A 25,441-nucleotide genomic window follows, 5' to 3' on the forward strand; every position below is an offset into this window, starting at 1 on the left:
CTTGCCATCCAGACCACCGCAGAGCTTCCTCAAGTTCGAATCGAGATTATTATGATGGGTTTAATGATGGCACCTCGCATTCTCGTAGTCGACACGACGAGGATCCGTGGTATTCTGACGTGGGCAGGTACAGAGAGGATGATGTCTATCGAAGGGATGATGACTATGAAGCAAGCATGAGACGGGAGTCTGACTGGAGGGCCCGCTCTCAGGGTGACCCCCCGTATCTGAATATGAGAGATGACTGGACTCGTCAACATTATGACCATTCGTCGTCATACCACGACTCGTCCACATGGAGCGCTTCGGCTTCACGCGATGCATACGACAGCAGAGGTTCGTATTATGATGACTGGTCTGTTACTAACACCCGTGGGTCTTCCCATGGTCATGATGATGACAGACATCTGCGGCATGCGGGAAAACACAACCGTGAGGATCAAAGTTGGTCTAGGGAGCGCAGGAGGGATAAGGGTACCCAACCAAACCGGCTCCCAAACGACCCCAGCTGGGACGCGCGGCGAAGGGATAATGGCTGGGACGACAAATTGGTGGACGACCCTTTGTCCATAGAAGAGAGAGCATGGGAACCAGCCCCAGCATGGAAGTCCTCCCACCGCAATGAAGCAGGTACACCAAATGATCAACCTCAGAGCTACCACCAAAGGAATACACAACCGAAGCAAAATCAACACCCGAAAGGGGGAAAACGCAATCAGAATACCAAGCAACGGCGGGATTGGAGGAATGACGATTCCAATTTGAACAAGTAAGCCATCATCCATATACACAGGTATGGTCAGCCCATTGTATTTCAAACAGCTGGACCCGCCGTGATTTTCCTCAAAACCGTAAGACGGGCAAGACTGAGCTGCAAGACCCGGAACATGACCAAGAACAACGACTTAAACAACGTTATTCTCCTTCGCGCTCACGTTCCCCAGCGGAGTCTTATCACTCTCGCCTGTCTTCCCGTGGTCGATCACGATCGTTGACTCGCTCTCCTGTGCCAAAACGCCGTCGTCGCGAGTTCAGTCCAACTATTCAAAGTCGAACATCAAGTGACAGAGAAAAAACTGGTTGGATACAAAAACAGGAACGAGTCTTCCAATCTCAATCACCACACTCAGCGCGTGACATTAAACGTCCTCGAAGTGTTTCTTCCGTATCATCGAGGACGTCAGCTCACAGTAGTCGAAGTGGCAGTCCAAATTTGGAGCCACGGCCTGTTCATCGTCTGCCTTCTTCAGATCCAGTGACGTCGGAACCTCTTGGAAATGTAACTCGGAATTTACAGCACGGAAAAGCTCGTGAGCCCGCACCACAATCAAATGGAAATCATTACTCGCATATTAGGCATGACAAAGCTAAAAAAGTAGGTGTTGTTCGGTCATTTATTATGCCTACAATGACCGTTTCCTCTTACGTAGTCAGATCGGCCAACAGATGCTTCAACTGCTGATACACTCCATGATGAGGAGCACATGCCTCCTCCATCAATTATTCCACCTCGAAATGATTATCCCCTTCCTGAAAATCTGCCCCATGAACCCCCGCTGTCACGAGTTAATATAGCTTCACGGCCTAGCCGTCCGCTACCAGGCTTCAAGCCCATACTGCGCCCTCAGCCCACCTCAAGCTCATCCTTGCGCAAATTTTTTCCGGGCGATGATGATGATCTCGAGCAACCGCCATCCTCAGCACCCTCAGAACCCCTTCCTCCCTCCCCGCTACATCAGCAACCAACTCCCCAAGCCTCCACTCACCCAGCACCCGTTCAGAAAAGAGTGTGGTCCTCACCGGAAGGCCGTGGAGTTCATCCGCCTTCTTGGGCAGCTCAAGAATCACCAAGTTACGATCATGCTGGTACCGGTCATAACGGTCAAACACAAGTTAGTCGATCTCCCCAACCTCAGTCTTATCGTGTACCTTGGAATGAGGACCCGATCACCCATCCAACGTTTGTTCCAGCGGCTCGTGTGACTCATGACCCCCGCAAACATCCCGCGCAAAAGACTGTAGATCAGACCATGAAGCTGCCACAGCCTTCATCAGCACCTCAACGCGCTTCTTCTCCTCTTGTTCCGCCCATTTCGCCACCTGTGACGGCTAGCATATTGTCATCATCCGCTTCTACTTTTGAAGACCTTCGTCCACCCTCGGCTTCAAACGTGGTCGCAATGTCGGGCAAGCCTGTCTATAATATCGTCGCACAGGTCGGAGAAGGTACTTTTGGAAAGGTGTACAAAGCCCGCAACTCCGTTTCGAATGTTTTGGTGGCACTCAAACGAATAAGAATGGAAACAGAGAAAGATGGTTTTCCCGTCACGGCCATGCGAGAAATCAAACTACTGCAATCATTGCGACACGAGAACATTGTTCAGCTGTATGAAATGATCGTATCGAATGGTGAGATTAACTTGACTTTGATCCTCTCGAAATGTCTGACATCCATAATCAGGCTCCGTTTATATGGTGTTTGAGTATATGGATCATGACCTTACAGGAATCCTCTCACAAACTCAATTTGAGTTTACGGCTGCTCATTTGAAGTCGCTCTGTCATCAGATGCTTGCTGGTCTAGCGTACCTTCATCACAAAGGCGTGATTCATCGCGATATAAAGGGCTCAAATATCCTCATAAATAACCGCGGCGAACTCAAGCTTGGAGACTTTGGTCTGGCACGATTTTATCAGAAACGGCGGCGCACGGATTATACTAATCGTGTTATCACCTTATGGTATCGTCCACCTGAGCTTCTCTTTGGAGCGACTGTTTACGGCCCTGAAGTTGATATGTGGAGTGCTGGGTCAGTAACTTTATGTTATGATCGGCACCGGCTACGGAACTAACAAAACACTGCAGTTGTATCATGCTAGAATTATTCACGACGAAGCCAGTCTTTCAAGGTAATGACGAGATACACCAACTCGATGTCATTCATAAGATACTTGGTACGCCTACCACTGAACGATGGCCAGCTTTGGTGGATCTACCATGGTATGAACTCGCAAAACCACGAGACGAGATACCCAACCGCTTCCGTGATATATTCCAGAAGTATGTATGATCTCTCGGTCATTGTACTACACTCTTATTCACAATTTCAGATGGATGTCCCCAGCAGCATTAGACCTAGCAGAGGAACTCCTCAATTATGATCCCCTGCAGCGCATCACCGCTACACAGGCGATAGAAACCCCTTACTTCACCCAGGAAGCCCCCAGTGCATCACGACCGACGGGGTGCGTATATACACGCCCCATAAATTGAAAGATATCTGATCCCTTATCTTTTTACAGTCTGGCAAGTCTCGAGGGTGAATGGCACGAGCTTGAAACCAAGCGGGAGAGGGCAAAGAAGCGGAAGAAGAATGAGAGTAGTGCATGATCATTCGAGTCGACCGCTCTGTTGTTATATTTAACTCTTCGTGCGCATTTTATTCATTAAGATATGGATTCTACGATGTAATGTTAAAAAGGAGAGGACTGAACAACATATTTTGCTACACGACAGGCGCTGTGATTTGAACCAGGCCTCTCTCTATGAGATGCTGTACTATGGACTCAGCCTGTTAACGCAAATGGTTGGTGATGAGTAGCTCAGGATGAATCAAGTCCGCTTACATTGGCTGCCGTTAGTCTGATCTGGGCGTCCCAGCGTTTCGTAAATGGAGCACCAGTATCTTCTGCCTCCTCTACCTCACCTAATCCTCCTGCTCTACCTTGGGCATCGTCCTCTTCGCGATCACTCTCGAACCAGATAATTTTATCCACCTGATCAATCGTTCCTCTTAAACGGCCCTGTTCAATCATTTTCCGAGCCATTGTCTCTGCAGCTCCGGGAGTGAGATCTAATAAATTGCCCAAACCTCGGAATGTGATGTTATTGTAAATCTTGGAGCTCGCGAGTAGATTGTGTTCCATAACAGCACGATCAAGCACAGTTGAAGGTCCTGTTCGTGTACTTGTTGCCGGTTCATTATCATCGTTGTAGCTGTCGTTGTTTCCTGCGGACGCTAGTCGATCATTAGAGGAGATGGCAACTTTGGCAAGTTGATGTGGCTTCAGGGTTTGTTCGAATTCTTTGATTTCAGTGGGCCGCAGGATATGATCAAGAAACATTTTGGACAGGATGTTGTACGTGGAAAGATCGGCTGATCGTTCATCGCGGTACAGAGATGCGAGAACTCGAGATCGGTTTGGACCTGCGGGTGCTAGTACCGCACATGTGACTGCTGCAGTTCTGTTGTGGTCAAAGTCCCGGTTACTTTGCAGAGGAAGAGACCGAGATAATCATATCGACGTACAACATATGACGACGTTCTTCCTCGTCAATCTCTCCAATATAACTGAGTTCATGATAACGGCCGGCCGCTTCCAGGAATTTACGGTTATAATCACTGATACGAGCCTGACACAGCTTGAATTGGAGTATGACTTCACGATCAGTAGTGGAATGAACGAGGAGGGCGGCACGGTTATAGTATGTCTCCGCTTGAACTGATTCTTCGTCCTCTAGAAGAAGCCGGACTATTCGGATGTAGACGCGAAGCTTGTCTGAGTCGGATACGGACCTTAGGGAACGATGAAATTGAATTGTATTGATGGGTAATTAGACATACCTCTGCCCTGATTCCATGGACGTGCTCATTAGCACTCGAGCAGCTTCACTCCATTCTTCCTCAGACTCAAGAAGATCAGCTAACTGGAATTTGAGACCGTTGACCTACTACGGTCAGAAATGGCGATAAGATGGCAGCTTGAGGGTTACCTGTTCCTCGTAGCTGACAATACGCGGTAGGACAGTCGCGAGAGTCTCTTCAACAACACGTTTTCTTAGATCATGATCTTGGATGGCACCTTCGCCCAGGACCTTGACGAGCTCTGAGAGGACCTGCCTGCCGACTACGAGACCGACATTGTCATGATTGATGAGAGTGTCTACGAGAGTATGTATGTCTCTCGCGGGATCAGTCTGCGCAAGGACCTCTGGGATAAGAGATATGAACGCGAGGCCTTTGTCCTTCTGCGGAAGAGCAGAATATTGGGCGAGCTTTGACTCCATTCAAGATAGTCTGGTGAAGAGGATCAATCGATCAATGATCGCAATGCCAATGTCCAAGACAACTCTGCAACTTTTCTGCAGCTCTCACTTTTTTCGTTTCTCGTTGGCTCTGTGAGCCTCCTTTCCTTTCCTTTCCTTCTTTTCTAATCATTTATCTGGCTTGGAACTGGGTAGGCTCGTTTTTATATATATTGACCTTTTTGCTCCGCTCACTATCAATCCTTCACCATGGCTACCACCTCGAATTCGCTTCTTTGCCACTCTTCGCCATTCTCTAGTCTTCCAATATGTCTCGTATGACTGCACCTTCTTACCACACAACTTCGCCCTTCACCTTTCCGAAAGGACACGTAATTTCAGACAAAACGCTGGCTGAAAGACACCAGCAGCCCGCGACGGCTGCCATCTTGGCCCCGACAGCCGATGGATATACGAATGAGGACATAGCTCAATCCCACCACTCTGAGATACCTTTGCACTCCCAAAGTCGCAGACCCTCCTTTGGCTATCAGAACTCGGGATTTCGCGAATCTCCAAGTCGTCCTGTCCACCGTAGCTATAGGTACTTTGTAGTCGTCATACCCCCTTCGCGCCTTATCCAAGAACACGGTCAGCTTGGTCATACGCTGTCGTCCGGCCCTCCTCACCGACTCTCGCAAGGAATTATCATGCCCCTCTTCCCTACGGTAAGCGAAGCCAGTAGCTATTGCTTTATACACATTGACCGCCGTATAGATGTACGGTCAGCTCAGCGCTATAGCCAAAGAATTCAATTTTCCAAGCACGACAGGATTATGCCTATACCTTCATCTCAACGACGATGGCCTTGCCATGACACCTAGAATATCTGATGAGTCTTGGCATATGCTATGGAATAATCTCTTCGATACGCCCTCTGTCAGCCGTGGCCCACCAATCGGTGGGAGAATAGAGTTTGATATCGATTTCAGGCAGGCTCGGTGGTATTCATCTTGGTCTTCTTCGACCGGCCAGGATCCCACTGAGCGTCCGACATCGCGTGTACCGTCGCTTGCAACTTCACTTTTTCATACCCATCGCGATTCTGTCAATGAGGATGGATTCCGCGACCTTGACAACATTAACTTTCCTCTCTCCCGCCCTCGTAATACCTCCGTTCGCCATGTCCCTCGGAAGCTCTCACTTGTAGATCGATTCGAAATTCCTAGCGGAGGGCCAGGCCAGTTCAACCCAGGACAATCAGAAGCCCCAGTCAAGGCGCTTTCGCCAATCGCTCAAGAGGACGAACCAAAATCGGCTAGACACCAATTAGACGATCGGGTTCGGTCCTGGAGGGCTTCTGCTATCATGGGTACAACCTCACCGGCACGTGGTCAGGCCGATATCGAGCCCATGAATTTGCCAAGCCGTATTGCTCTTCATGATAATATACCTATTAATTCTGAGTCGGAACTTAATTTCGAGGACTTCACCTGGTCTATTTCATCTCCAGGCCCGGAAGACTACGACGTCGTATCTGTTGGCAATCACTCAAATCGTCTTCCATCGCCTGATATAGCCAACCGTATGCTCGACGATTCCCCTCCCACTCCGTCCATAGCGACAACTTGGGGCGCTCCTTCCTATAGCCTCTGCAGCTCACCGGGCTATTACCGGCCTTCATCTTTAGACCTCGGATTCCGCAATACTTTTAGTCGACCCCTTACTCCTACGACAATGACATCTTGGGGCCCTGCGTCTCCAGCTGTGTCAGTCTTTGACTTGTATCAGGAAGTTCCTCGCCCGCGATCCGTCCACCTCGGCGACCGTGGGGTGTTCAGTCATCCTGTTACTCCAACTACTGCTACTTCTTGGGGTGCACCTCTCTCCTACCCACCCACACCCACTACGGATTACCATGTTAGTACGCCCGATGCTGCGCAACGCTCTTTCGATTATGCGCAAGAAATCGTTACTTCCTATTCGGGTTCTGTAGGAGAAACCTGGAAGTTCGTCTGGCCATACTTGAAAGTGGTCGACATTGGCACAATTAAAGCAATGCGAGAACAAGTATATCCGAACTTTTCTATTTGTATGTGTTTAATAGAGACCGGGACATATGCTCATATTACTTTAGATCCCCCTGTATATCCCAATTTCGACCTATATCCTGCCGCTGCTGCTTCTGCAAACCGACAATTTGATGTAACTCGTTCACAGTCAGGGGTCACGACATGTCAGTACCCTCAGTTGGATATCTGTAAGCAAAGCCGGCAATTCGTCAATTCTGTTTGATCTGACCGTGACGAATACTAGATATTACTACACATCTTCACTCTAATTCGTATGCTACTCCCGAATGTTCTCAATTGGGTAGGTCGCATACAATTTAGCTTTTGATCTTGCTAATGCAACTTGTAATCCAAGAGGGAAGCATTACATCGAATGACGCATACCCGAACCTGGTCATATGTAAGATCCCATTTTCTCTGCAGAGATTCGGCCGGGATGACACGAAATTAGATCCTGCCGTATATCCCTGCTTTGAGCTCTACCCGAGAAAGGCCGCTGACGTTGTGCGATACGAGATCGGGAGCAACCTGCAAATCTGTGTCAACTTCACTGGTTTTTATCCCAATATCACCATATGTGAGCATGTCTCCATGCCGTATGTAGCTGATAACACTGAAGATTGTTGTATAGATCCGCCCGCCTATCCAAACTTCGAGCTCTATCCTGTGCTAGTGGCGAGCAAAGGCGGCGCAGATAGCGACATGTCTTCCTCGGGTCCTGCGGTGTGTATCCACCTGCTCATATATTCATCCGTAACCAACCAAAGTACGAACCAGGCTTCAGAAAATCTGGCTAAGACGGAAATCACCTTACAAGTCTACCGCTGTCAGTCACATCCATTTACCGTCTTGGGTACACTATGCTAATACTTTGAGATAGATCCCTTCGTCCGCCCTTATGCACCTGTTTACCCTCATTTTGAGTTATACCCTTCAATGCTAGGAACTCAAACCGACCAACCACCTGTCAAACAGTTCATTCTATTACCAGGAGGAACTGGATATCCTTTCTTCGATCTTTGTATGTATCTCTTCGCTATCAATTTGCTTATCTCATGCGTTTGCAGATCCTCCGCTCATTGGATCGGCTGAGGCTGCCTCGTCTCAATATTCTTATCCTTTCCTTGAGATATGTAAGATATATTCCCAGGATACTGGTTCTTATACATTCTGAAATGACGAGTAGACCCCCAACTCCAGTTTAATCCGAGGGCGCGTGGTTCTAGGATAACACCCCAGCCTACACGAGGTTCCCCACAAAACTCAACAAGGGTAGTCACCACAACGGTGATGAAAATCTGCGTTAACGGAAGCAGAAAATCTCACCTGGAACTTCATGAAGAGGCTTTCCGCAGTAATCTAATTCATGACTTCAGTGATGCAGGTGCACATGCTGACTCTGAATCCGCTCGTCGGCCTCGGAGCGTCAAATTCCTGCGGGATAACCGCCGCATTGCCATGACGCGTTCACCTACGGGTCCTGCTTTTCATAGGCCCACAATGCCTCCAGCCTTGCCTAGCCTAAATGACAAAGCGCCGGCTATGCCAGTCTTGTCGCACAATGCTGACTCTCATCCATCTAATGTCTTCGACGACTTGAGCGTACACCAGATGTCAACTTCTTCCGGTCGACGACCTTCTTTGATGATTTCCTCGCCTTCTAGAACAACATCGAACGCCACTCAAAGGGCGTTGATGGTTCTACCTGAGGCTGCGGATTCAAAAATTCATTCCGGCTCTGACTTTGGCTTGGATGTTTCACATATGGCGTTGACTGGCTTAACTCGGTCAAGTTCGACATGTGGTGGTGCCAATTTGATACGTGGTACTCAATACCGAGATCCCTACACTGTGTAAACGCGCAGCGTTCAGTGCAACTCATGTAAACAATCTTCATCGATGATCCCCTTCATTCCACAGTAATGGACTCACATCTCGGGATCTCCGAATGCCTTGATGACGAACAGTCTTTTTTAACCAGTTACTCTACAAGTGCTAGGAGCTACATTGTTAAACGATAGGGTAGAAATAAGAACCAGACTTTGAATGATTGGATAGGCATAACCATCGGGTTCAAGAGTAAAGTTTCTGATGTGTGGCAAACGTTTGGAATTCTCTCTTTCCCTGACCATTGATGGCAGAGAACAGCATGAAGATGAATGAAGCATTATGGGGAGTGTGCTAGAGCACGGAAAGTGGTAGAAGCTGAAATATCAAGCATATGTTCATTTGCCGTGTCCGCCATTTCGACGGGCCAGTCTTTGCTGCCTTTCGATTTCATCCTTCATTTCTTTCGTTTTCCGGTCATCAATGAATGCTAACTTGACCTAAGCAATCAAAATTAAAACCGGTTTTCGGAACATGATTTCAAAACAACCTTTTCTGCTGCCGCCGCTGCATTTGCCTTCTCGTTGGCCTTAGCACGCGCAGCTCGCTCCGCCTTCTCCGTCTCTAAGTTGACATGTTCGCGTAGTATAATCGCGCCAAGTCGCAGGTCCTCCATATGGCGAGGGTAAAATGTGTAGTATGGTTGAAAATCCTTCACCTATGCCCATATCCCTGATCAATTGACCGCCTAACCTTGTCGTCTGAGAAATATGATGCACTTACCTCGGGTCGAAATCCCATCTTCTCCTTGTTAACAATATCAATGTATTGCAGAAAGAACAACTTACTTCTATTGCGTATTCGATTGCGCCTTTGGGATTCATGAGTTCTCGTTGGATAACCGGGTTTGTTGGTTTGATTTGTTGGAACTTGGGATTCTCCGGTTCACGTAGCAGGTTATCCGCAATTCTCAGTAGAGTCTAGGAACGCCAACAAATGAAACAACAAATTCAAGTTGGAAATCAGAGATTATGAATAACTGAACTCAAAGCCTTTACTTTGAGAGAGGAACTCGCTTGTTCCTTAGAGTTAGGGCGTACGATCCCGGGGTCAATCATACGACGAAATGTTTGACGTCGATCGTGCTCTGCGGCAAGTTGGGCTGCTGATTTCTGAGCCGGTGATTGACTTGCCCGTAAGAGAGCTGCCGCCGCAACTGCATCGACAGATACAGTACTAGAGACTTCCTCGTGGCCTTGATCAGGCAGTGATCCTTCGTAAGACATAGAGGAGACGTTCGACAAACTGGGGGAAAGGATAGTGAATCACTGCGTAAGGACTACGCAAAGGCTTTAAAAGTCACGGCGTCTGGTGACTGAGAAGAGGCACACACTTCCGAATTCCCCAAGTGAGAAGACAGAAGACACACAGATCTTACGTGATCACAATCAAATCGGTGGCGCTGGAATCCATCCCTCATGTGATCACTATGAACACGCAAACAAGTAAAATACAATGACTATGATTATAGTTGATCCAAAATGTCATCTGCGTGCTTCCGTCCCGCCGTATGGGTTGTACCAGCAGATGAACTGGATGGGTCAAGGAAATTCGTCGGAGGACTCGCTACTCCAATTCACGGTGGCCTCATCGTTATTATGATCGGAAAAAACTGAAGAATGACTTCCCCGCAATGATGGAAGTTTCTTGAAGAATCGTGAAGAGTTTGTTGTCGGCTTCTCTTCTGCCTGCGAAGAGCGTCGACTGCGATCAGCTTCGCCGTCAGAACCTTCTGGATTCAAGAGGCCCGAGGCCCACTTTCGACGCATGCCTGGAGACGACAAAGGATCTCGACTAAGTTCTTCCTTTGTGTTAGGGATGGCGAGAGATGTGGGTTTGTCGGTCCGACCTCGCCTGTAGAACCATTCAGATCCATGTACGAATGCCTCTTCAGCGTCTGTGTCAACAGACATAGGTCGCTCAGAATTAGCTGGTGGGTACGATGGGTCACTACTCCGCCGATCTTTATTTGTCTCCCCTTCGTTATGATGCACTGAGTGTAACAGCACGGCTTTTGATGGTGGCAATCGGTGGCCCTGGGATCGGGACATTGCACGAACAGATTGCCGGCCCAAGAGAATCTGGTTTTCTATTCGTGCACGATTGCTGATCATATGCAGCTAAAATTCTCGCCTGAGACCCAGACATGACTGAATGACGAAGGGCATACCTTGGGCCATGTAACTAGTTGCCCCACGCGGAGCATACGGTCAAGTTCAGGTGGATCAGGATCAGTCAGGATACGAACGAAATCCTAAACTTGTCATGAACAGGTGTAGTTTGAATGAGTTTGATTCGTTACACACCATGAAGCGAGTGCGGGGCCATATCCTAAGATGCAAGCCGATGGTAAGGAGTTGAAACTACTGGCACAACGCTCACTACTCACGTCACCGAGCCATCAAAACGTTGCAGAAACAAAGTAGACAAGTCGGAACCCAACAAGGTCGGGAGGAGCTCTAGGTCTCGAATAACTCTGAAATTTTTAGTCAACTCATGCTTCAGCCATTGCTCCCCCGCAGACAGCAGGAAGTTTCCCCTCCAGCCTAGATAAATGTAAATACCTATGATCACAAGACCGCTTAAAAAGCTCTCGTACCCTTGCCTTTCCGGTGAGCAACGGGTCTACCAGCGGAACCACGAGGGGCGAAGAAGAATAGGTGTACATGAGGATTAGCCTGGGACACCACTGGATTCGTGACTGTCAAGAGCAGGGTTTTATAAGTGTAGGATTCATATACCTAGTGATTATCAACTTGCCATTGAAATACAAATTGAGAGCCTGAGTCGGAATATCAACTTTTAAAGAACCATCCTTGAATCGGCTTCCCCAATTCCACGGTACCAGATTGCCATCCTTCATTTTTTGCATTAGAACAACAGGATTGAGAATTCCGGGAACCGCCGCTGAAGCGAGTAATGCGCTCCAAATTACGGTATCGGGGGCGGTAATATAGTTGAGGACTTTGGTGGGCCTATAAAATGTCATTGGAAGAGAAGGATGGGATAAACAAGAGATACTGACGAATAGCGATCGGCGGGAACAACAGAAATGTTGAGGATGCGGCCGGTTCGCAGATATGCCTCTTTAAAAGTCGTGGAGCCGCGAGTAAAATAAGCGCACTGAGCGGTTCCTTGACCTTTAATTGCAATCGTCATAGTTCACTAGGTACATGCCTTTCTTGCCCAACTAGGAATATTTCAGTAAATCACGTCTGAGGACGATGTGTACACCTACTCGATACTGTCAAATCTAGCTCCGGTATTCATGAACCGTTTAAACCACACGGAAATAGGGTCTTCGCAGGCGGTGATCCGTTGTGCAAGTTCCGGAACTAGAAGGACTTTCAGCTCCTCGTCCGTCCTCGTACAAGTTAAGGCAGCGATGAGACCACCGGCACTTGTACCAGTGATGACGCGAGGTAGAATGCCTTGATCTAGAAAGGCCTTGATCACGCCAAAGTGATCTACAAAGTCAGCCTTCGTGCATGAGTGGCACGCGGAAAACTCACAATATCCAAGAGTCCCTCCGCCTGACAAACAAAGTGCCGAGACACCTAAGGAATTGTTTAGACCAGCTTGTGTACTAACGGAATGATAAATACCTAAGTTAGTATTTGCGCTTTTGAAAAAGCGTTTCTTTTCGTCCAACGATAGCTCAGGAGTCTTTCTGACATACTCCAAGGACCTCTCCAACTCGTTGAAGTATGCTAAACCTACCGTGAGCTATAATTAACTCAGAAAAACATGCCAACGCACATTCTATTAAGTCTTTAGTTCCTAAAAATGTCTGGCTTTTCCTCAGTACTCAATTCAAGGACGTTGATGTAGTACCTGTACCTCACTGTAGATCCTGTAAACAAGAAACCCATCAGTAAGAGCTTATGGAACTTGCAGTCAGAATGACCTGGGAGATTCAACTGCAGCAAAGTTGGGACGTATGCAAGTCTCAAGAACGCCTAGGCAGCCTCTGGCATCATTTTTGTCGCGCAGGTTTCGCAACGAACGCTTGACCTGAAATACAGTCAACGATAATGTTTGATATCGGAAAAATGTTCCTGACCTTGCGTACAAGTTTCCAATCATAAAAGGGATCTTCATCAACCTTCTTCCACTCATCAAATTGCAAGTGATTATCCATCTCCGCAGCTGCCTCCTTCCATTCCTGTAAATTATAAATGAACCGACGGACGACGGAGAATAATTTGGAAGGAAGATCACACCTCGTACGTCTGAGCGGCTCGTAATTTCTTGCGTAATCGACCTTTCTTGCCTCTCCCTAACTTATATCAATGGTTTGAAATTGATCTAAGCTAACTGCTCACATGCAGAAATCCACTCTTTCCCATTCACCAGCTGTCGTACAAGCACATACAATCCAAATTCCGCCCCAATAAATAGAAAGATAAATAGCTTCGTGATTGAGGTGAGGAGGCGCTAGAGCAATCACCAGAATCATACTCACCAAAAGCGGCCAGCGCAAGAGCAAAAACCAGAAATCATGTCTCTTGTGTTTATATCTCTTGTTGCGCCTAACAGCGCCAGATATTAAAGGAAGTTCCGCAACCCGTACGGGTAGAACTAACCTCGGCACCTTCGTATTAACAGGGGCAAAGTCTGACAGCGCTGCGACTTTGCGTATACGAGATGGCCCAACAACGGGAGACCCTGGCGTTGCCGGAGAAGACGAATCAGGGTTGTGTTCAAAATATTGATCATCCAATTGAAGCGCGCGCGAGAAGGCTTCGATGTGTCTGAAGATATAACGGTGTCAAAGAACAGAGGAATGAATACTGAGATTTGAGGCCACAGACGATTCATCGTTCAAGTCTTCATTGATTAGTTGTTCGAAAGTGTGCAGTGTACCCTGAAGGGGTTGATTCATGGATGGCTGGTATCGGTTGATTATACTGTGAGGGTTCTATGCAAAGAGAATGTTCATGTCAATGTGGAGTGTGAGCTCGGAGTACGTTCTAGCCACGTGAGTAGTATGGGCGGTGAGTCCGTGCCTCAGTGAGCGACGTCATCCTTAAGTACAGCAAGTCCTCCTCACTTCACACCGATGACCCCTCCCCTTGCACGGACTTTCCGCAGTCTCAAGCATGTTTGCTACACGCTCGTTCTTCTTTATGTTCCCACCCCCTCGTTTGCCGCACCTATCAGAGATTCTTCTACGGCGTCTAGTTGGCTGGCTTGTCTGACTGCTCTACTGGTGTTCTCGCTTATCTGCTTGTCAGCTTTCAAGTTACTGTTTGTCCGTCATCGCCGAATAAACAACCTGAAGAGGCCCTCTTCCTCCCTCCTTGACTCTCGACGCCGCCTCAGACTCTCTGGATTTGTTGCCCGCATCACTGGCAAGGACGCCAAGGCTGGATTTCTAATCGGACTTTTTGGCTCTCCTTCGTTCGAAATTCGATCGAAACCAAGTGAACTTACTTTACTATATCCTGGGATAGATGCATCCAAGATTTCACAAAACCGAGATCTCTCGAGCGACACCTCTGCATCAAGCAAATCCAAGAATTCTGTCTTTTCAACAGGCCCCGTCTTTTTTAACAAGAAATCTCCCTGGTACATACATGGAAAGGGTTCACGATCTGGGTTTCACTCCTCTGCTTCGCGCGGCAAGTCCTTCTTCTCGCTACCGACTAGGCTTTCCTTGGACTTGGGTCGCGTTCGCCGACAGAAAAAGCAGGCACAGGTCATGAACCTCCCACAGGAAGATTTGCCTTGGCCTCATAATCGTCTCGAACATGCCACGCTCCGCCTCGTCAAGTCATATACAGATCCTGACACTACTTTACCGTTGTCCCACGGTTTGAATAACATGCCAGAGAGCTCTGGTCTTGGACCCACACTACCATCCCATAGTCTCATCGCTGCCTACCTCAACTACGCTGAACCTGTGCCTCTCCGATCTTTACCGTCTCTTCCCGCTAAAGATTATTTGAGGCAAGAAGTGGATGGTTTTCTGGGAAACGCGAGCTTCGATCATCCATATAACAACCATCTTTTAAACCTTGTGAAACCTGGTCGCCAGAAGTCCCGACGAGTTTCGCTTTCGCCCAATCTGAGCTTGATTGATGAGGCTTGTCAAATTTTCCCTGACACATCGTATATTGGCTATACGTTGCCGGATGTATGCGGATCCGCTAAATTGCCTTTTGTACTGGATCCCATAAAGAACCTTCCGTTGGCCTATAACGCCTGTGACGCGCTTAGGCGAAGAGAAAGAGCGAATACGAAGTCGTCTTCAGTTCGAAACAGGCGGAGCCCGCCCTTGGGTCCTTCGCCTCTGCGGTCTATACTCTTTCCTGCCAATGTCACTGAGGAGCCGAAGTGTGACTTAGACAGTGTGCTGACTATAGAGCGAATGTCAGTTCAGAGTCAACGCCTCAGTTTCGATTTATCCAGATTCAACATTCACCAGAAACGCTCAAAGGATTTGACTGGCAGCTCTTCAGAGGGCCGCGAAAGTATCTTGGATATCCTCCAGGAACTCGCAGAGGAGACAAGGGACTGGGATGACAGCATTGCAATGGACGAGAACTTCAAAGCAATGATCAAACGATCGCAGAAAATTATGGGTTGCACTTCCTTTGAAACCGTCAATGCAGACCCAAGTTCTAAAGCGTTACCTCCAATTCAGACACCTTCAAAACCCGTTTCGTTCTGGGCCGAAGATTCTCCAACTCCCTAATTATATTTTGAAAGGTCAGTGCAATTGCTCTACATATATCCCGATTCAATTTCGAAGCAGATGCCCACTGGCCACTCGAAGCGTCACTCATATCTTGCCTGTTTCCGACATACATGCTCTACATGTTATTCTGATATCAATAATACACAATTGTCGTGATATCATCTATTCCGCTTTACTCAGCCACTTCTTTAACATCGTCTGTCCCGTTTTTTCTACAATCCGTCTGACCTCGTCCCTTCCTAGCACGGTGCTATATCGCGCAAATTCTCTGGCGGTCGCACCAGTAAGGGCTGTTGCAGGAACGAAAATTCGACATGATACAAGGTGTTCGAAGGCCTTCAGAAGACGTTTATGACTATGTATTTTTGATGTTCAAATGAGGGACTTACATTCAGTAAGATACTTTTACTGCATCGCACCATCCCGATGCTTCCACCATCGACGTGGACAGGTGCTGCCATGGATGCGCGAAATTGGTCTCGAAAAGTTGAAAACAGCATTTCAAAGGTGAAGAATTCGTGCCCGGATGTCATAGAATGAACCGCTGCTATGGCAAGGCATAAGACGGGGTAAGGGAGATCTATGCACGGGTCATATGATGTTTGATCGACGGTACGAAATCATCAATTTACCTAAAACCTCATATAAGAGAGGTCTGCAACGTTGCGATGAGACTGCCTGCAATAATGCCGCAGAAGAGGGAAAAGGAGAATGAGTAGATAATTGAATGACTGTATTTGTCTGTAAGTCGTTGTAAGCCCCAGATTTGAAGCTAAAAAAGTAATCACACTGACCAAAATGCGAAATAACAAACTAGAATCTTTTGCAAACCCAATCGTCTCCTTGATGACATCAACTACTGCCCTATCTCCCAGCAGTTCAGACACCCGAGTATCCCAAGCACTGTCCCATTCTTTCAGCACATCTTCGTCCTGTTGTAGAGTCGATTTCTGCGGACAAAGGGCTCTTCTAGTGAGCGCAAGCCACTGTTGAATTGTTGGCGTTACGGTTGTGCGAATAACACGACCTGAGAAACGACTTTTTACTCTCTTTTCTAGAAGGTTGATAGCATCGATCCGAGACGTAAGGCCGACAACGGCCAGCCCTTTATTACTCATACTTGTTCGACATCCTTGTACTGTATCAAGAAGACAGTATAGCAATGCTTGTCTCGGATGAAGTGCGAATAAGTCGAATGCGTCGAGAATAATGATTGTCGGCCGAGAAAGCGTTGGTATCACAGAAATTAGTGCAGGAAGGTGTGAAGATGGTGGCAATTCCATCCCTATTTGAATAGTTTCTGAGTTTGGACGGTCCAGAAAAGGATTGTCATTTTGTTCGTCATATCTATCGCCTTCGTCTGGTTGGGAAAATGACTGTCCAGTTTGCTGGCCCAGTTGATAAGCAATTTCGCGCATTGCCAGGCGGTCATTTTTGTGAATCCATCCAGAGAGGCGAATGATAATTGGAGGTTCCGGCAAAGATTTTATGCAACTATCAAGAATCTAGAAGTAGACCAAATCAGCAGTGTACTGGGATATTTACAAATGCGACATTACCTTTGACTTTCCGGATCCTCGAGGTCCCAGCAGGAGGCAACTGTTGCCTTCAGACCGTGAGATCGTGCCCATGAGAAGATCTGCCAGCTGCTTTCTTGAAGTTGTATCTGAAGAGGGTGGTTCATCTTCATCGAAAAGCTTTGAGATATCACGCAAATTGCGAAGGATGGCATTTTTCTGGGCGTCAAGACAAGGATGAAATCGAGGTGGCAAATGTTTAGAGAAGATGGGTTCGTTGTAGTGTAGTGTCCCAACAACGCCGGCTGTTGTTTTCGGGGAGCTCGAAAGGCGGGGTGTGTCATCTGTGGGAGGAAGGGATGGTGAAATTCGCTTGCGCTGAGGGAGAGGCGGTATTTCAACAAAAACGCATGTCCGCCGTGGTGGAGACGATACGTTGGTAACCCGTTTCGATCGTCGCTTGGGCGAAGAGAGTGCGTTTGCCCTGTGTTTGCGGGCTTTCTCTGGAGAGTGTGTAGACAGTTCGGGTTCCAGATTTACATCAGACAGAACTTCATCCTTTTGGCCAGCAACAGAGTTCTCCAACACTGTTGCAGTACGTTCTATATTGTGTCTCTTCCCATATGTCCTTTGAAGTTTGGGAGTTGGATGATTTGCTGACCGTGTTTGATGAGCTGCCCCTGTTGTTATATGAGTAGTAGTAGACTGGGTCTCTTTGGATGATATCTCTGGCTTGCCCACAGCAAGCCGTTTCTTGGGAGATGAGCTTAGGATGCTAGAGGCCTTGCGTTTGGGAGGCATACTTGTTGACGATGTCTCGAGCCCTGGCCAAAGTAGGCCGGCGCGTCTTCCGTAACGGTCACGGGACTTCGCGATAGTTACATGTCACTACTTAACCGTGCACAACTTCAACACAAGATACGATGGCGGGGTCAACTGCGTCAGCGAGTCCTAATGGGCAAGGCAGGAGAAATGAAGTGTGGACAACATCGGGAACATTATTAGCATTTACAGTATGTATTGATAATTGCACAAGCGGTTAGCAAGTAATTACAAGTACGAGCATGAGTACGTAACATGGATGTACGCGGTGGCGCAAAGTCACATGTTTCGTTTCTGCTCGCCCTCTGCCTTCGGTAGTACGTAGGAATCGCTATGGGTCTAACAGGGTATGCATTGAACGAGACTACCATAATGGCATTTGCTCAATCAACATCTCAAGCTTAGCTCGATGGATAAATGCACCTCCACAAGGTCTTGGGCTTGTTCGCGACAACATGATGTTGAATCACAACGTAGGATCATCGAGAACCTGGATTGTCTCACTATTCTCATGTAGGATAGGCGACGTACCGCGGAAAATGGAACATATCCATAAGATCATATCGATCTACAATTAACCAGCTGCCTATCCCCACCTTGCATGGAAAACCAGATCGCCTTATGTGTTCTCTTACCATGGATGACAACGTTTTCGTCCTCATAGAAAACCCTGATGCGCCCATGAGAGCTGATGTGCTCGCCGCGGCGCCTCCAGGAGACGAGTCTACTTACATCCAAGGATGCACACACTTTCGTACTACATTCCTCACTCTTCGACCTCCTGGTGCGCTCGAGCAGCTCTTGGCTCAGCTCAAAGCAAGGTGGTTGTCTGTCCGCCAAACCACCACTGCACAGTCAAGAGGTAGTCACACTTCCGGTCAACAAATTCTGATTGACGGCCAAGTCTTTGCTATCGGTACTGACTGGATAGTCAGGATAGGGAATGTAGTGCTTGCAGGCGGTGCTGTCAAAGGCATGCTCCTTGAGGTGAGCTATGCCGCCGCGTAAGGCCATTCGCTCAATGTATACTGATATATCCAGGCTGAATATCTACCCTTGCCCCTTCTTCGCTCTTCCAATGTCGACGGAACTTCGGAGTTACTCTCCAATCTCTTGACTTCAATCTTGCCCAACATACCAGACGCAAAAACTGTGGCCGTGACGATGAGCGAAACCCAATGGGAAGATTCAATGTATGCTCGTGAGGACCCCGTCCAGAAGTCGGAAGACATGATGAGTGATGATATATATGCCATTGGGCATGAAGATATTCCGGAAAGCAAACGAGGCGATTGGCTTGGACTTGATCGCGAACGCCGTTCAGCATTTGTGATACTCGGGGCCTTGCGGTCTGAAGGTCTTCTATAGCATTTGTAGAATACTTGTAATTGTTTGAACAATACTTCTGTCAATTGATATGTCGGAGCCCGGTGCCCAGGCCCGGAATGGATGACTCCACATGTGCTTCAGTGCGAGTCACGAGATTGTGAAAGGATCTGCAGTGTTTTTCGCTTAAACACTTCCCTACACATGCGGACTAGAAAACAAGCCCAATAATGCTTTTGAACATGATTCAGCCTCTCCGCAAACCCAGCATTCCTCGATGTTCCGCCTATATTTTTACGCGGCTCCAATCTACCTTTTACCAGAATCGGCATCTCGAGACATATATTTCTAAGACAACACAGAGACTAACTCTTCGTCAACTCGTGCGCTTTCAATAAACATCCTACGACGATGGTTCCTGATATTCAGTACCAACGAATGATTTTAGGTCTTTTTCGGGCGTCACATGAACGAGGAACGACTCATCAAGGTGTGTATCATGCAGGCTTTCGAAACCTGTAAAATGACCATTGTTCAGAGTGCCAACTACGTTCGAACGGAGCTACCTGTACGAATTGCTCATCGTCTGCGTGACCTTCAGAACTTGCCATACATTGTGGTGACTCAGGAAGGAGTCAGTAAAGTATACGAGGTATATATATGACTTCCATTCCGCTTCTTCAAAAACTGACAACATTTAGCTATATTGGTCTGCGTTTGAGAAGTAGGTAAAGGATATTTAAGTCTGACGGCTGTCTTCTCTAAATTTGCCTCAGGTTTCGTCGTTACCCACCGATTACTACCCTGTCAGAGAATGACAAGTTCTGCGAGTTTGTTAATGGACTCGTCAATGAACAGTGAGTTTGTACATTCGTCCTTCGTGCTTTGCTTAACACGTTCCTAGTGCGACTGTTATTCCCAATCTTTCGCTGGGACTCTCATTGTCCTCCCCATATTTGGCACCAGATGAACTCGATTCTTTCATGCGGCGGATGCTGACATCACGGGTATCCCGTCGAGTGCTAGTTGAGCATCACATCGCACTTACTGAAATGTTTCGCGGACGACGTGAGAAAGAAGCTTCAGGAGAACCCCATGTGGGCATCATCTTCACGGGGCTGAAAGCCAAGAAGAGTATTGAACGCTGCATAAAACTGCTCAGGGAGCGACCTACTTGGGTTGAAGATTTTAACGAGAAAATCGACCAGTGGCCCGAGGTCATCATCGACGGACAGCTGGACACGCAATTTCCATACATCAAAGAACATTTCGAGTGGGTCTCAACGAAAATAGATTTCGCTGGCCGTTAATCTTGTGGATAGATACATCATCTTCGAGTTGTTGAAAAACGTGAGTTGATTCCTTCGTCCGTGCTCATGTCATAATGTTTTCCTAGTCAATGAGAGCGAATCTCTTAGCTCATCGAAATAGTCCTTCTATACCATCAATAAAGGCCACCATCGCTGCTGGAGAGAATGACATTGGCGTTCGGATATCAGATCAAGGTCAAGGCGGTTTTTAATACAGTAACTTCATCTAACGGTCCAAGCTAGGAGGCGGACTTTATTCCGACAGTCAGATCAACGAACCTGCTGATCTTTTCTCCTTTTCACATCGACGGAATGCAGCGCGAATGGAACTTTCCCGTATAGGTGCTCTACGATCAGCCAGCTATAGCAATAAAGGGGTCCTTGCTACTGTCGCTGAGCAAGTTGACCGGTGGAACCACGCCAAGTCAGACGAAGTGAAAGACCAGGCGACTTGCACTGAACCACATCCCCGGATTGGCATTGGCCTTCCGATGAGCAATATATTTGCTACGTGAGTACAATGATGATTGTTAGTTTGGTAGCTTAATCTCAACTTACCGGTTTAGCTACTTTGGTGGTTCCTTGGAACTCGTTTCCCTGGATGGCTGGGGTGCGAAATGCTCTTCTTCTATTGCCAAGATTCCTAGAAACTGACGGTGATACAGGAACCGATACGTATCTGCGTCTACCGAAACTTGTAAGCCATGAGTAAAAGTCATGTTTCACTCTAATTTCTGGTATCAGGGAACGAACTTAGAAGGCATTGAAGTCTGAGGCTGCAGCTTTGCTGGAGACTTATATCATTACACTGGTTGTTATCGACTCTTATCATTTGCAACTTTTCGCTACAATTCACCGCTTCTCTATTGCTATCAATAGGCTGTTGAAGCCTCAAGGCACTTATTGTCGGAACGAGGTGAGACCAATCGACTTTCTCGTAATCAGGCCTTGAGTTGTGACTGAAGCTCCTCGCTTTCCTTGCTGTCCGCCATGATGCCGCCAGAGAGCGCACTGGTTGCCGTGGTTAATACCTTTCGCTGCCAACTTACTACAGACACAATCTTTACCAAAATCAGTCGTTCGTGACTTGAAGCTCTTAAGCATCACGAGGGCTGGTAACTCCCAGCTTTTAGTGACACCCTTATCTAAACCCCTCATAACCATCCGGTCTTCAATCCTTTGATCACAGTTCGTGTTGTCAGAGAGCTTGTTCCTCAGGCTTTAAAGGACCTTCCACATATTCAACATCGGCTGTCCATTGTATGTCATTTCCTATCGTATGATTGTATATGGTCTCCTTCGCTCCATCGATGTCCACCCCCATCCTGCCGAGACACATCTTCAAGGGTCTCCGGGCACACAGTCGAGGCCGTCAACTGCAAAGCTATCTCCCTATTAGCTATAATCATGAACCAAAGTCCAATTCTTTCTCCTGCTTTTGCGGGTTGACGTTTCCGGAATCTTGGTTTATCGATCGTAGTCCTGGTTCTCTTGGCTCTGTCGTATACGAATACAGAGTGCTGATCGGTCATCGGTTATCAATAACTTATCCGCCATTGTGTTCCGAAATAATACGAGAAAAAACAGGCAATGTAATGTTTATCTTTGCTTCCCAGGAGATACTCGTATCGGTGCGGAATTAGACCACCTGATTTTGAGATGACGTGCAGAATATGGTCCGAGCTTTTCCAGGACGGCTATTGACTGAATACCTTGACAGTTTACTCACTTCAGGAGACAAGAGATACTAGATCATTCTTACCAAATCTCATGCTTTTTTCAATGTTGTTGACTTGGGCGACGCTCGATGAATATAACCTCCATTTGTGTCCCACCGATTATGTTGTGGATATGTCCTGATATGTCGTGCTTACCGACGGATAAGATCGAACAGCCTATTCTTAAAGACATCATCATTACATTCTGTCCCGAGGGTACCCGGTGAGAATGCTAGTCCTCAAAGAGAATCGACTTTCCAGGGGTGAACGATTGTTCATGCGCAAAGTGGTTAAAATGACTAAGTTCTGCTGTGCAGATACATATTACCACTTTGACCACATGGCCTAATATGAGAATGTCTAAAGCGCTTAGATGATCGATCCTCCATCCTCTTTAAATGCTGCAATTACTATATAGTACCCTGGAAATCGAGATGGGCTACTGATACACCTAGACAGATAGATAATACAAATTGGTTTACGAAAACATGGGAGTAATATGGGAGGGCCTGCCCCAGAAGCGGCCTATAATAGCCTATATTGCGAATTCCGAGAGTAAGTGAGAAATGAATTTCCAGCATAAAGAAAACATAAAAAAAGCGCAACCCTTCGTCGCTTGTATTTCTCGATCAGCACAGCATATCACTATGCTAATCCGTATCCCCAACAAGAACGATAAGATCAAAAATAGCCTGCCGAATGACCTCGCTGAAAAGGGGTTGCCACATTCTCACCATAGTAATGTAAATGTGTTTGGCTTGCATAGAAGCTGGCCCCGGAATCCAGATGATCACGCCTATCGATCTGTCTTGCATCAAGACGGGGCGTGGGTAGGGTGAATACAGACGCCAGAGACATCGGAGACGCAGGCACAGCAGGTTCATGTGTCGGAGGAACATCGAGAAGTCCAGTTCGGCGTGACGAAGATGAGGCGGGAGACCATGGCGGTCGGTGGGGTGACGTTGACTTTGGTCGGCTGGGACTTGCAGGGGAATCCAAACAGGTGGCAGAGTAGGGGTAATCGATGCGACTGAGGTTAGACGACGTATATTCTTCGCGGCTGGTTTGATTATCCTCCAAGTTAGCGTGAGCGTACCCGCGGAAACTTGAAGCTGCCGTGACAGGCGTAGAATTTCCGCGGATATAAACAACATCTCTTGCAGCGAACGGATCCATTGGTTGGCGACTGAACCCACTCACATCAGGCTGAGCAGGCCAATCATACAGGTCGCCTTTATCCAAGGAATCGCTGGCTAAGTCTTCTTCAGCTTTTCGGTTCCGTCTCCTCTTTAGGCAAGCTATCAGGAAGATGGCACCAATCCCACTCACAACCAGGCCGACTGCTGCAAAAGTTCCGCCCACTGCACCTTTGTTGCTCCAGAAACTGCAGAACATGTATTAGTGATTACATGATAGTATACAAGAGATATCTCATACCCTGAGCTAGTAGCTGCTGCCGGTGGAGCAGGAACGGATGGTAGAGGAACATCTTGTTTGGACGAGACTGACGACGTTAGCGGCGGCAAAGTAGATGTCACCCTGTTGTCGTACACGGGCAGAGATGCTGGGGTATGTGGTGTTGAAACAGGGACCGGGGGTGGTAAAAATGAAGTGGTCTTTTTCGGGGCGACAAAGAACGTTTGAGAGGACAAGCTAAACCGGGTTCAAACGATATAGGGAAGATAGAGTGTCCGAAGACTCACGAAGTGGATCCTCTGTGCGGAGAGGTGGACGACGAAGATCTCACAGGAGAAAATGAAGAGGACGTCGAAAAGGCGAGAGTTGAGTGTGACGGGGGCCGAAGCGAAGCAGAAAAGGGGGAAGTGGAGGACGATAGAAGGGGTAGTTCAGACTGAGGAGAGATCGTGACCGTCTTAGTGAGGGTTGTGACGGTAAATCGGGTGGTCAGGTTAAGCTGACGCTCGTAGATATGATGGGTCTTGTGGTTAAGGGAGTGAGAAGGGATGAGAAGGATAGAGATAATAACCAATAATAGGAAAAGAGGGGGAAAAAGAAGAGTGGATCGGCAGGCGTCGAAGAGCATCCTAGACCGGAAGAGGGCTTGGAAGGCGGACGGCGTAATTATAAGTAGTTGCCTGACCTGAGTGATAGGGTCTTTCCGAATATTTGTTGCGTGGTGATCATTCATTCAATTTCGATCACCTACTTTACATGGTTATCCATACTTGCCCAGGCGCCCACACCCTTGGCCTTCTTCAGCCGCTGCCCTAACTTGATCGCAATGTCTCGCATGACTTCCACTGAACCTACACATGCTATCTCGATAGCTAGCTCCGTTAGTCTCCCATCCAACATTTGTTTCTCAACTTCTCCTGTCGCTACTGAACCGTGACTGCGATCGCTGAGTTTCTGCAAAATAAGAGAACGAGACTGATAATCCACATTATTATCAGAGTACGCATATCCTATTGGAGTATCTTCACCTCGTCATCAAGTGTGGGCCAGATACTATGATTGTCCCTAAGAATAGCCCATCTTAAGCTCCCAAAGTAGTACCATTGCTTCTATATAAAAAGTAGCTTGAGCGAAGATAAAAAAAGAATATATCGTTCGGACCGCCCACCTTGCTTTTGGAATAGGTAAACGTATGAAAAACCGGACTCTCGTTCCCGTCAGCGTTGTCCTTCAAAAGTTCCACAATCTCTCTCTTTGCTCGTGACGTTGCCCAATCAAAAATATAACTCTTCATCCCAAATTCTAGATAAAATGGGTCATAAAGGAATGCAAGGCTCGGAGCTCCAAGACCTTGCGCTGAAGGTAACGTGGCAAGGCGAATGGTTACATCGTTCGGGTGGATAAGGCTTGAAGGACGGTCACTTTGATGTCGACGGTGCAAAACTCGAAGGGACTAACCCGGTAAACAACCCATCCAACTACAAGGAACAAGTCAGATTCCAATCTACTCCAACGTTAGAATATTAGACATATTTACCTTATTTTTTTCGAATCCAAGTTGGATAAACCTAACTTCAGGGAGTGGCCCTGCCGCATATCTTACACAGACTGGAAGTTTAGAACCGCAGTGTATACGTCCAAGAT

At 47.5% G+C, this 25,441-nt stretch overlaps 10 protein-coding genes across 10 annotated transcripts; 5 read left to right on the top strand and 5 right to left on the bottom strand.

Annotated features, from left to right (window-relative positions):
- Window positions 1-2,180: 2,180 nt before the first annotated feature.
- AGABI2DRAFT_150275 (hypothetical protein) lies at window positions 2,181-3,391 on the top strand (the record flags this gene model as incomplete). Its single annotated transcript, XM_006460246.1, has 5 exons — window positions 2,181-2,409; window positions 2,462-2,810; window positions 2,867-3,061; window positions 3,112-3,246; window positions 3,304-3,391. 5 exons carry the CDS (start codon window positions 2,181-2,183, stop codon window positions 3,389-3,391), a joined length of 996 nt encoding a protein of 331 aa, XP_006460309.1.
- Window positions 3,354-5,081, bottom strand: AGABI2DRAFT_192055 (hypothetical protein). Its single transcript, XM_006460247.1, has 5 exons — window positions 4,775-5,081; window positions 4,626-4,729; window positions 4,311-4,577; window positions 3,628-4,246; window positions 3,354-3,572 (listed from the first exon to the last, which is right to left on the bottom strand). Exons 1-5 carry the CDS (start codon window positions 5,066-5,068, stop codon window positions 3,507-3,509), a joined length of 1,350 nt encoding a protein of 449 aa, XP_006460310.1. The 5' UTR covers window positions 5,069-5,081; the 3' UTR covers window positions 3,354-3,506.
- A 283-nt stretch (window positions 5,082-5,364) lies between these two features.
- AGABI2DRAFT_203280 (hypothetical protein) lies at window positions 5,365-8,973 on the top strand (the record flags this gene model as incomplete). The annotated part of the gene is made up of 10 exons (XM_006460248.1): window positions 5,365-5,754; window positions 5,804-7,286; window positions 7,343-7,399; window positions 7,454-7,498; window positions 7,550-7,675; window positions 7,730-7,821; window positions 7,876-7,924; window positions 7,979-8,119; window positions 8,166-8,231; window positions 8,285-8,973. 10 exons carry the CDS (start codon window positions 5,365-5,367, stop codon window positions 8,953-8,955), a joined length of 3,120 nt encoding a protein of 1,039 aa, XP_006460311.1. The 3' UTR covers window positions 8,956-8,973.
- AGABI2DRAFT_192057 (hypothetical protein) lies at window positions 8,950-10,391 on the bottom strand. Its single transcript, XM_006460249.1, has 5 exons — window positions 9,984-10,391; window positions 9,774-9,905; window positions 9,709-9,726; window positions 9,476-9,643; window positions 8,950-9,425 (listed from the first exon to the last, which is right to left on the bottom strand). Exons 1-5 carry the CDS (start codon window positions 10,209-10,211, stop codon window positions 9,324-9,326), a joined length of 648 nt encoding a protein of 215 aa, XP_006460312.1. The 5' UTR covers window positions 10,212-10,391; the 3' UTR covers window positions 8,950-9,323.
- A 135-nt stretch (window positions 10,392-10,526) lies between these two features.
- On the bottom strand, window positions 10,527-13,870 carry AGABI2DRAFT_117271 (hypothetical protein; the record flags this gene model as incomplete). The annotated part of the gene is made up of 19 exons (XM_006460250.1): window positions 10,527-11,105; window positions 11,156-11,239; window positions 11,292-11,316; window positions 11,375-11,531; window positions 11,585-11,726; window positions 11,786-11,960; window positions 12,011-12,125; window positions 12,159-12,175; window positions 12,224-12,452; window positions 12,498-12,542; window positions 12,591-12,695; window positions 12,745-12,775; window positions 12,826-12,838; window positions 12,893-12,999; window positions 13,049-13,150; window positions 13,209-13,264; window positions 13,311-13,398; window positions 13,451-13,739; window positions 13,800-13,870. 19 exons carry the CDS (start codon window positions 13,868-13,870, stop codon window positions 10,527-10,529), a joined length of 2,430 nt encoding a protein of 809 aa, XP_006460313.1.
- Window positions 13,871-15,417: 1,547 nt separating this feature from the next.
- AGABI2DRAFT_192059 (hypothetical protein) lies at window positions 15,418-15,699 on the top strand. The gene has a single exon (XM_006460251.1). It carries the CDS (start codon window positions 15,524-15,526, stop codon window positions 15,683-15,685), a length of 162 nt encoding a protein of 53 aa, XP_006460314.1. The 5' UTR covers window positions 15,418-15,523; the 3' UTR covers window positions 15,686-15,699.
- Window positions 15,700-15,771: 72 nt separating this feature from the next.
- On the bottom strand, window positions 15,772-18,035 carry AGABI2DRAFT_177922 (hypothetical protein). Its single transcript, XM_006460252.1, has 5 exons — window positions 17,248-18,035; window positions 16,483-17,193; window positions 16,321-16,429; window positions 16,078-16,268; window positions 15,772-16,024 (listed from the first exon to the last, which is right to left on the bottom strand). The coding sequence occupies exons 1-5, from the start codon at window positions 18,004-18,006 to the stop codon at window positions 15,851-15,853; spliced, it is 1,944 nt and encodes a 647-aa protein (XP_006460315.1). The 5' UTR covers window positions 18,007-18,035; the 3' UTR covers window positions 15,772-15,850.
- Window positions 18,036-18,322: 287 nt separating this feature from the next.
- AGABI2DRAFT_192060 (hypothetical protein) lies at window positions 18,323-19,493 on the top strand. Its single transcript, XM_006460253.1, has 4 exons — window positions 18,323-18,374; window positions 18,428-18,500; window positions 18,550-19,014; window positions 19,069-19,493. Exons 1-4 carry the CDS (start codon window positions 18,361-18,363, stop codon window positions 19,393-19,395), a joined length of 879 nt encoding a protein of 292 aa, XP_006460316.1. The 5' UTR covers window positions 18,323-18,360; the 3' UTR covers window positions 19,396-19,493.
- A 48-nt stretch (window positions 19,494-19,541) lies between these two features.
- AGABI2DRAFT_203285 (hypothetical protein) lies at window positions 19,542-21,522 on the top strand. The gene is made up of 12 exons (XM_006460254.1): window positions 19,542-19,736; window positions 19,802-19,843; window positions 19,892-20,005; window positions 20,055-20,077; window positions 20,130-20,210; window positions 20,258-20,626; window positions 20,676-20,703; window positions 20,750-20,858; window positions 20,907-21,174; window positions 21,230-21,273; window positions 21,329-21,360; window positions 21,408-21,522. The coding sequence occupies exons 1-12, from the start codon at window positions 19,584-19,586 to the stop codon at window positions 21,435-21,437; spliced, it is 1,293 nt and encodes a 430-aa protein (XP_006460317.1). The 5' UTR covers window positions 19,542-19,583; the 3' UTR covers window positions 21,438-21,522.
- Window positions 21,523-24,544: 3,022 nt separating this feature from the next.
- Window positions 24,545-25,393, bottom strand: AGABI2DRAFT_135552 (hypothetical protein; the record flags this gene model as incomplete). Its single annotated transcript, XM_006460255.1, has 4 exons — window positions 24,545-24,772; window positions 24,826-24,906; window positions 24,966-25,203; window positions 25,335-25,393. 4 exons carry the CDS (start codon window positions 25,391-25,393, stop codon window positions 24,545-24,547), a joined length of 606 nt encoding a protein of 201 aa, XP_006460318.1.
- Window positions 25,394-25,441: the final 48 nt, after the last annotated feature.

This window comes from Agaricus bisporus, assembly GCF_000300575.1.
Source record: "Agaricus bisporus var. bisporus H97 unplaced genomic scaffold AGABI2scaffold_4, whole genome shotgun sequence".
NCBI lineage: Eukaryota > Fungi > Basidiomycota > Agaricomycetes > Agaricales > Agaricaceae > Agaricus > Agaricus bisporus.